The sequence below is a fragment of the Eupeodes corollae genome, chromosome 3, assembly GCF_945859685.1.
Source record: "Eupeodes corollae chromosome 3, idEupCoro1.1, whole genome shotgun sequence".
Taxonomy (NCBI): Eukaryota; Metazoa; Arthropoda; class Insecta; order Diptera; family Syrphidae; genus Eupeodes; species Eupeodes corollae.
In genome coordinates this window covers 19,407,554-19,417,982 of record NC_079149.1, presented here as the reverse complement: position 1 = coordinate 19,417,982, position 10,429 = coordinate 19,407,554, and the positions used below count along the sequence as shown (strand labels likewise).

Genomic DNA, 10,429 nt, shown 5'->3' with positions numbered 1-10,429 from the left:
AGTATGTATGTCATGTCCTTATTTTGCTAGGTCTGGTTACGCGCGCTGATGTTGGCCAACTTTCTGCTGTTTCCTGTTCACTCCTTCTTCGTTCTACTTCGTCTGATATGTTCACATACCTGTTTACCAGTTTACCTCTACCTGAGATCCATTAATCGTTTGTCCTTTTTTCCATTCAGCCGTTAATGAATGCCTCCACCTGATGAGTTTAAATGTTAAACGGAAATGACTGTAAAGTATTAAGGTAGGTAGGTAGCCGCCCAAATAGCCCATGACCGAGTTACATGTTGTTGTTTTTTTTTAGGATATGTTGTAAACATAGCTACTATTCAAAAAGGAATGAGAAAAAGGTTGGCCTCATTAGCAGAAATATCAAAACCACAGAATTGGTGGGCTGGTTGTAGTGGACAGGACATTTATGAAATATGATTGCGTTTGCGAATTGTTATGCAATGATATTATTATGGCAAGCAGTTAATATGCTAATTAAATGTGAGGCAATTTAGAGGATGGGACATAGGACGTAGCTATGTACAAGGTAATTCCAAGGAGTAGGATTGGTCTTTGAATATGATTAAAAGATAAACAAATATTCCCAAGAAATTCGAATAGCAATGAGTAAATAGATATTTAAGACAGTGTTTCATCTGAAAGCCTTCAACAATGGTTATTCAATAGATTCTGAAGCCTGGGCTTTCTTTAAGGAATTCAAATAAAAACTAATTGTTCATTCTGCATTATTTAGTATAACAAATTATTTTTATTGATATTGTTGTATTTTTAAAAGAAAAAATACTTAAATATTTCATATTTTGGTATTTTTATTCTGTTGATTTTGTTTTGTTTTTATTTTAAGCTTTATTTAAATTAATGAAAAACTAATAACACGCCTTCTTTATGAATTTCCGCTCATGATATTTCTTACAGTCTTGTCAAATTTTCTGAAAGTAAAAATGTAAGTTAGAAAAATTGTACATGGTTTCAAAAACTTGTTATTTATACATACCTCGATGTAAGTTGCTCTCCAGGGGCATAGAATGGATTACACACAGCGTCAGTGTACAATATTTGCAAATTTCGAAACATCTATAAAAATCAAAAAGCAGTTTCAATAAATATTCAAAAAATCTTAAATTCATAAATTTATCTGTCTCAAAGAAATTTCTATCATTTTGCATAAATATCATAATGAATTAATATTTAAAAAAAATCAAATCAGGAAATAGAAGTAAAGGTCATACATTTTTTTGTTTCGGCTGTAAAGTTTAATAAAACACAGTGAGACATTTTTGATGATCATTTTATTTCAACCTTACGTATGGTTTGGGCTTTTGTAAGTGTAAAAAGAAACACCATTCAAATGGCCGCCTCGAGAAGATTCACATCATGCGAATCTTAAAAATAATTTTAATTCACATGTTCGCACATTTCGAGCAGTTTCCTGGCCAAAATTGTATTAGTTTTGCTTTAAAATGGCCAGGGTCTTGAAAGTAAGGCAGGTATCTAGTTTCTGATTGCCAGCTGCCAAAAAATTGCCTTTCAATTAAGGCGACTGGTAAGTTATTCAAGAAAAATGGGCAGGTTCATACAACATATGGCTCTACATTTGCAGTCAATTTCATTCTTTGAACGTTTGTACATTTTGGCCAAGGCAACTAGTTAGTTTTTAAAGTGTCATGAATTTCAAATTTAGAAATTTACTTCGTACATAGTACAAAAACTACCAAAAACATTTTTGTCTACAAACCACTCCCCATGCAAGCTTTAAGTCCATCACGATTTGCATTTTGTTTTGTAAAGAAATTAAAAAAGAGATTTAAATGAAGTTTTGCAGAAAATGAATAAATCATAGTTATAAAGTTTAGCTTTCAGTTGAATGCTAAAACATGAATAACTATCATTTTGATAGCAATAGACTTGACTTAATAGTTAGGGAGATATTGGACAGATTCAGACGACATAAGGGACTTGAAAGTAAGGCAAGTTTCTAGCATCTGATTTTGCAGCTGCCAAAAAATTGCCTTCCAACTAAGGCAACTTTATAGGAAACTTGACTGGAAAGTTAGCCAAGAAAAATCTCCCTAACTATCAAGTCCAGTCAACTTATGTCAGAATGACAATCGATCATGGTTTTTTAATTAAATGGAAGTTGAACTATATTCTTCTACGATTTACTTATTTGTCGCACAATTCCAATTGTTAATGCTTTGTGTTAAAGAATTCCTTGTCAAATTATAAAAGAAATAAGTAATACATATTTCTTTACAATACAAAATACAAATCGTGATAGACTTGTAGCTTCCCTGAATTGTGTTCTGTAGACAATAGACAGGTTCAGCCAACATAAAGGACTTCATTTGCAGTCAACTTCATTCTTTGAACGTAAATTTTAACCAAGGCAACTGTTCGTTTTTCAAGCGTCATAAATTTCAAATTCAGAACTTTACTTCACAAATCTCTACTTTAAGTTCATAGTACAAAAAGTACCAACAAAATTATTGTCTTAAAAACACTCCTCAGGCAAACTACAAGTCCACCACGATTTGTATTTTGTATTGTAAAACAATGTTAGTTAATTCTTTTCCAAATTGACAAGAAACCCTTTTTACAGGAGCATTAAATAAAGTTGTGCAGAAAATAAATAAATCACAGTTTTTTTCATTCAGCTTTCAGTTGAATTAAAAAACATTATCAACTGTCATTTTGATATAAGTAGACTTGACTTGAAGGTTAGGGAGATTTTTCTAGATAAACTTTCCAGTCAGCTTTCCATTAAAGCTTCCTTAATTGGAAGGTATTTTTTGGCAGATACTAGAAACTTGCCTAACTTTGTCGTCTGAACCTGTCCAATGTGTTTGGTAGCATAAACTGAAAGTAGATGGTAGTGAATTAAAATTCCGAGTTTAAAGTTTATGACACTTGTTGACTGCAAATGAAGTCCCTTGTGTTGTCTGAGCCTGCCCACGAACACTATGACACTTTTAATGACAGTTAAATTTGACAGATTAATTTAATTATTAAATTTAGTTTAATTAAATATCTTACCGATCTCACTTCATTTTCTCTTAAAGCAATATTTCCAGAGTCAACAACGATGATGAATTTGATTTTGGTATTTGTCACAAAGCCATAGCTAAAAATATGAACAAAAAAAATATGAAACGAATAATTTATATTTTAAATTAAGAAACTATTATACTAAATCCGTTTATTATGCAAAATTCTACTAAAAACGTATTTGGTAAGATTGTTGGAGATTTTGTTTTACAAATATGATGGAATATAGTGAAAAATATTTGACCAGTTACTTAATTCAGATGGTTATTCTTTTTTACCACTGACCAAAAATAAACTAACTTCAAAATATGCAACCAGACGTACTCCAGTGCAATATTTAAAAGCATACTTTTTTTATAATGCCGAGAAAGATTTCTTTTAACTTTTAACCATTATGAGCTTGTAAGAAGTTCATTTTAAAGAGATTGAATTTTGATATTTAAAAGATGGAATTTTTTAGGAGATAAGGTCTTAAATAGATTGTGGAGCATTGGCCTCTTTTGCAGTGAATGGTAACAATTTCAATGTGTTTTTGAAGCGTGTTTCGTTTCAGAAATCTGAGAACAGATTTTTTTGATTTGATTTCTGAAGAATTCTCTATTGGAAAACTTAAATAGGATAGAAATAAATGTAAATCTATCTAAGAAAATTATCAGAGATCTCAGAAGTATAAACTGGACAACTTTTTGTTAATGGTATAGTCAAATGTGAAAAGACAAAAGTGTAAGCTGATCAAATAGCTTAGTATTAAAAAAAAAAAACCCTTATTGGAAACCATATACCATAACAAAGGTCTGAGTGATGGAAAAAATTTATGAATATTAAAAACATGAAATTATCAAAAAAAAAGAAAAAGAAAATTACATTTTATGAGTTTCGGTTGTGTATAAGAGTCCTAAATAAAGTTCTTTAGATTCAGGTGTAGCTTTTGGAGTGGGTAGGCATTTTTCTTCAACAACATCTAAGGCAGCATGTACTTGGTATTGAAGTTCCAGCTCCTTATCCAAGTCTGTTGTTGCCAAGTATATAGGCGCATTCTGTAAAATATAAAAGAAAATTAATTAGTACAGGCTTTTCATCAATTCACACAGTTATTTATCTGTAAGAATTACATAAAATTGTTGATTTTGTGATGAATATTAAGAAACAAATAATTATGCTTCAAGTTCAATGTCAGTTATATTAACCACGACATTTCAAAAACCCTAAGCGGAATGACATAATTTGAAATTTAGAGTAATATGAAAAAATACTATGGATGGTAAATTTGTTACTGACTGAAAGCCACCTAGTGGCTTAGACGACATTAGCTCTTGCATGCTTTTTAACATAACTTTTTTAAAAATAACCTCCAACGCCACATTGTGGCTAACGGCGACATTAAGAAAAATTGCAAGTTGTCAGTAAAACTACTGTTGGTGTAATTTTCAACTTTACATTTTACGGCGTATCTCCTGGACGTAATTTATAGGAATAACGTGAGCTTGAAAAAGAATTATTCTATAAATATTTGTAACAAAGTTTTCAGAATTAAATTGAATTAAAAAAAAACACACACGCACACAAACTGCCTTACAGAAAACTGACAGATGAAGATTTTAACGGCGTCTGAGCAAGTAGAGATCAATTTAACCAAACAATAGAACGACAAATTTGAAAATCGAATTGATTGATTTATGAATGGAAACTCCCAACATTACTATGGAAAATTTTAATCACTACTGAACAAATGTACATTTCTTTGGTTTTAAATCCCAAGTTCTGGCAATTTGATCTAAATTGACTAAATCTTTCACAAAACCAACAAAATTAAGAGAAACTTTTATCAATTGAAATTCTGAAACTGAAAGTAAGATTTTTCCAATTGAACAATCAGCTACAATTTTTAAATGTTCACCCTGTAAGAGTTTAAAATGTCGGTAATACAGCTCATAAGAGTAGAACAGCTGTCACGTTGACATATTCAACTTTGTATTATTTCTCTCACTAAAATTACCAAATTTAAGGACACTAAATGGCTTGTTTACGCCTCTTTTCAAAAACAATTTTTAAGTATTTTACATTTCTAAAGAAGTAATTTAAAGATTAAAGTGAATATCATAAAACAACAACTCAAGAAAAACATAAACAAAACAAAATTTACAACACATCGCACTCTCTCGCTCACTTCTCGTTCTCAGAATGTCAACGCGACCGTGAGGGAATGTCAAGAAATACACCACCAACATTTTTCCACTTTTGTTTTTGTTTAAAACTCGCTTAATTTCATCAAAATTCAATCAATTTCAATTCTAATCGATTCTTGAATTGGTAAGTTAATCAAATATAGTTTTATTACACCACAAAATCTTACATCTTTGCCAATAATTGATATACAAATAGCCATTTGAAAAATTTTCGTTTCACTTTATTTTTTTCTCCAGCAATTTGATGGTTGGTTCTTGAGTGAGGTTGACAAGTTCACAATCGGAGGAAGAAAGACAGACAAAAAAGAACTGTCAAACTTCATCAAAAACAATTGAAAGATATCTTCTTTCCACTCCTACTGCCATCTATGCATTGATTGTTTAACTAAAACAAACCGAAAATGGATTTAATATGGAACATGGAAGACGGAAGTGCATATTCAAATGAGAAAATACGCTCAATGGATTCCACTGAAAAGTCGTTTTTAATGTTCGTCAACGGTACATCACGTAACATAACGATATATTGGCTAGATTTTAATGGAACACCAAAAGTCTTTCAACGTCTACGTCCGCGTGGTGCTGTAGAAGTCAACACCTATCGCTCACACGCCTGGACTTTTCGAGACGCCTACAACGGCGAGAGAATGAAGGTTTTAAATAAAAGCGTCTACGTGGCGGAGCCTTATTTTATGACACATCCTCGCGACCCAGGTGTTCTAGTTTCAGCCCGAAAAGTTCTTATTGTACATTTTCCTGTGCGTACGTTGCGAGAGAATATGCTGTGGCATGTTGTGCGAGAAATGAATTGTCGCTCGGAGGAAATGATTGAGCAACTTGAATTACCCAAAGTGCTCAAAGACGATCTACTATCAATATTTAGACAAGTTTTGGCATTCCGCCGAAGTACGGGTAATTTGGAATTTTTAATGTTTTACAATAACTGATATACATAGTATCGAAACACTGTGTTATAGGTGTTTTGTTTTTGTAATATTAAGAACAAAATAAGTTAATTTGTGCATAAGTATTGTGATCTAGGAATTAAATAATAAATAAATAAAATGGAAACTAATAATAATAAAACTATAATAATTATATGGACGTTAAATCAATATGGCCAAGTAGATGTTAAAATTATTGAATAAAAAACAAGTTTTGTGTAAGATATCAATGATTTTTTCTTTTTGAGTTTAACGTTGCATTTTTCTTGATGATACTAAATGATTAAGTTGTCCTGATCCGAATCTCATCTTTTAATTGTCCTATCAGATCAGATTTTTGAAATACACCAGTTTGAAAAGTTGTCCTCTTAATACAGCTGGAATCATTTCTAGAAATTCTAAATATGAGTTATGAGTCTTCATTTGACTTAACATGAAGTTTAGAGAAACATTGGATTTAATGTTTTGATGTTTTTGAAAAATTCATTGTGGAGTTAATTTAAGTTCTGATTTCGAATATCAATGAACTAGGGCCTCACCCAACAAACTTCTCCATCCAGCTCGGCCCCTAGCTAGATGTCTCGAGTTTCGCACTCCAAGTTGGGTGAGGTCCACTTTTGCGCGCCACCTGATCAGCGGTCTTCCTTTACTGCGCTGTGCTGTGGGTGTGGATTCGAAGACCCGACTGGAGTATTGGTTTCCATGCGCTCTACGTGAGCCAGCCATCTTAGTCGTTGGACTTTTACCCTTTTGGCTAACTCTTCTTCGCTGTGCAGCCCGTACAGCTCGTCGTTCCATCTTCTCCTCCACTCCTTCGATGCATACGGGACCGTAGATCACACTAAGAACTTTTCTCTCAAACCGACCCAAGGTGCTTTCACCCGCTTTTGTCATAGTCCATGGTTCTGCACCGTATAGCAGGACTGGGATGATAAGGATCTTATATAGCGACTCTTTGGTCCCTCGAGAGAGGACTTTACCACTCAATTGCTTTCTTATTCCAAAGAAACAGCGGTTAAGAAGAGTTATTCTGCGTTTGATCTCAGCGCTGGTATCGTTTTCTGCGTTTACAGCGGATCCTAGGTAGACGAAGTCCTTGACTTCCTCAAAGTTAGGTCTCTCGATGGTGACGTTTTGACCAAGACGTCGGTGTTGTATGTCCTTTCTTGACGACAGCATGTACTTTGTTTTGCCCTCATTAACCGTTAAACCCATTTTTGCCGCCTCTGCCTCAATACTCACAAAAGCCCCATTGACATCACGCTGAGTTCTTCCAATTATGTCAATGTCATCAGCATATGCTGGTAATTGGACAGACTTTTGAAAGATAGTGTCTCTAGTGTTGACGTGTGAGCTCTGCACTATTCTTTCAAGCACGATGTTAAAAAAATCGCATGACAGCACATCACCTTGTCTAAAACCTTTCTTGACATCGAAAGGTTCTGTTCAATTGTTTCCAACTTTTATGGAGCGGCCATATGCGGCCTTGAAATGGATAAAAAGATAGTGGGTGTCCATTTGGTGTTCATGGGTTTTTCCAGGATCTGCCGTAATGTGAATATTTGATCAACTGTGGACTTTCCTGGTCTAAAACCATACTGATAAGGACCTATCAGGTTGTTGCGATGGGCTTTAGACGTTCACATATTACGGCAAAGAAGATTTTGTAGGCGATGTTAAGTAGACTGATTCCTCTATCGTTGGTGCAGCTCCTCTTTTTTCAGGATCGGGCATTTCTTCTTCCTAACCAACTTATCTCCAGCTGCTTTAAAGAGCTCGGCATTCAAGCTATTAAACTACCTATTCTACCTATAAACTACATAAAACTATAACAACCACAGAAGCAAATCTAACTATCAAACATTTTCGTTTGTCCTTTTTTTATTTATTTATTTTTTTGTGCCACCATGCCTATTTTACTTAAAACGAAACCCTAAAACTATAAAACATGTATGTAAGCCGGCCAAGGATTAAAACCCCATATCGACTTCCCAGACTAGTCAGTGCCCTATTGATGATCTTTTCGAAAACTTTGCTGATGCTCGGAAGAAGACTTATCGACCAAAGATTTGACGGGTTGGAGTTGTCCTTTCCCTTTTTCGGGAGAGGATGAACTACAGCGGTCTTCCAATGCACTGGATAATATGCATTATTCAGTGCATTATTGAAGAGTGCGGTGTAAATGTCATTTGCCTCCATCGGTAAATGACTTAGTACAACGTTGGATATAACTTCGACACCTGCTGACTTTTTATTTTGTATTGAATTGAGGATGAGCTGAAGCTCAACCTTCGTCACTAACAAGGGACTTGCTCCCGTTTGCCCGGCGATTATTGCATTTGAAACCGCGGTTCTTAGATCGCCATTGTGTTAATCATTTCGAATCTAAAAGTGATTAAGTACGGCTCTGTTATTCAGGTCGTGGTTGGGCCGCATGCTAACATTCACCTTGTACACTTGCTGGCAAGCAGCTCCTACCGCCTCCACTTTTTCGTTCGGATCTTCAATTATAAAAAAGTCATCGTCAAAGATGGCTTCTTCTGGATCTACTTGCGCTGTCCTGAGAACGTCTCCGTTCTCTTCAGTTCTTTGGAGTTTCAGACACAGAAGGTCGTTATTGTTCTTTTTCCTAAATATCTTGTTGATTTAAGGAAACATGCTCAAGTCACTGGAATTAACTGACCGGATCTTGCGGTTCCAGTACTTGTTAATTGATAACCTGTAGTTCTCCTTAATCTACAGATAAACATTTTTTACTGACATATTCAGTGTCCTAACCTCAAAGTCATGTGGGTCTGTAGGTCGTCTGTACAAGTTTTTTAGTCTTGTGCCTTCACAGTGCGTTTCTGTAAGCGTCCCCTTCTTTGTACTTTGGTATTGTCCGTTCCATCATTCGTTTTACTGTTTCGTCCATCTGTTGTAAATGTTGGTCAATTTCTGTATTTGTCAGGTTCCTGTTGTTTGGTGGGGCTATGTCACTCGAACGAAGTTCTCTCGCTAGGGCATTGGTGAAACGAGGCCAGTGCATTTTACTGTAATTGTAAGAGTGCGCTGCAACGTATTCCTCCAACTCCACGCGTTCGTTCGGAATCTGCATTAGAGCAGCCAGTCCGCAGTGATCACTGTCGTACTCGACTGTCTGTAAGCAGTTTCGAGGGTGATTACCCACTTTGTCTGTTACTGTCAGTCTGGTGTCGTATAGCAAAAGATCCAGAAAGGAGCCGCTTCTTGGATACCATGCCTTTTCAGTAGCCAGCAGGTCGACGCCATATTCAAAGCTGTAAAGATTCATCAAATTAAAAATATGGTTACCTCTGAGATATTTATGTTGATTTCCCCAATCTTTATGTTTTGCGTTCAAATCACTAGCTAAGATGAAATAGTTTTCTTCCAAGCTCAGTTCAAGTTCCCTAAAAACAATCTGGAGTTCTCAAGTAACCTGCGGAGCTCCAGCGAAAATCATATACAGCGGCTTCTTTTGAGTCAGAGAGATGCATACAACGCAAACTTCTAGCGTCTTGAGCTTTTGCAATTCATTGTTGTAAATGACTTTATAATTAGTGCCTTTTCATATAAAGAGAGCGACACCGCTTCCTTGAGTGGAGTCGGGCTGGTCCCCTCTTACGATATTTTAATTTTTATAAGTCAATTTGTATTTGTGGTTTAGCATGGTTTCGCTTTGGATCATGTTGGCTCTTCGTTCAATACTAATCGGTGAATTTACATTCACAGCTAAGACTTTTAGGCGCGTCGCCCATTATGGTCTAAGTTGCGCAAGGCCAGGCAACAAAGAGTAGAGATGATCTACCCTTTTGCTTTGCTCCTTTATCTGACTTTGCAGCCCTGTTAGTTGACTTTGAATGCTCAACAACAAGGCTACAATGTCAGGCTGCACCTCTAGTGCCTTAGGCACGGGGTCCTTTGGGACAACCGGTGGAGCCTGTCTCATGTTCCCATTCCCTGACACCATTTGGGCGTAAGAGAATTTGGGATCTACGAATTTTTGTGTTGGAGCCTGTCGAACTGTTCGACTTCCTTCGGCTTTTTGACTCTCCCGTTTTTGCTTCATTTGTTGGACCTTAGGGCAACCTCCATAGTTAGCTGGGTGCCCTTGGTTTCCACAAAGGACACGCTTGAACTGATTTAAATCGTCAACCCGCTCATTCCCCAGCTTGCATTCTCTTTCGATGTGGGTTTCTGAGCACCTGACACAGCGCAACTGCACATTGCAGTTGGCTTTGG

The 10,429-nt window shown here is 35.6% G+C and overlaps 2 protein-coding genes across 2 annotated transcripts; one reads left to right on the top strand and one right to left on the bottom strand.

Moving 5' to 3' along the window:
* Positions 1-723: 723 nt before the first annotated feature.
* LOC129949969 (trafficking protein particle complex subunit 2-like protein) lies at positions 724-5,548 on the bottom strand. Its single transcript, XM_056061720.1, has 5 exons — positions 5,411-5,548; positions 3,922-4,094; positions 3,046-3,133; positions 1,007-1,086; positions 724-941 (listed from the first exon to the last, which is right to left on the bottom strand). Exons 1-5 carry the CDS (start codon positions 5,441-5,443, stop codon positions 896-898), a joined length of 420 nt encoding a protein of 139 aa, XP_055917695.1. The 5' UTR covers positions 5,444-5,548; the 3' UTR covers positions 724-895.
* LOC129949968 (protein Vhl) lies at positions 5,038-6,420 on the top strand. The gene is made up of 2 exons (XM_056061719.1): positions 5,038-5,367; positions 5,481-6,420. The coding sequence occupies exon 2, from the start codon at positions 5,645-5,647 to the stop codon at positions 6,188-6,190; it is 546 nt and encodes a 181-aa protein (XP_055917694.1). The 5' UTR covers positions 5,038-5,367; positions 5,481-5,644; the 3' UTR covers positions 6,191-6,420.
* The last annotated feature ends 4,009 nt before the right edge of the window (positions 6,421-10,429 follow it).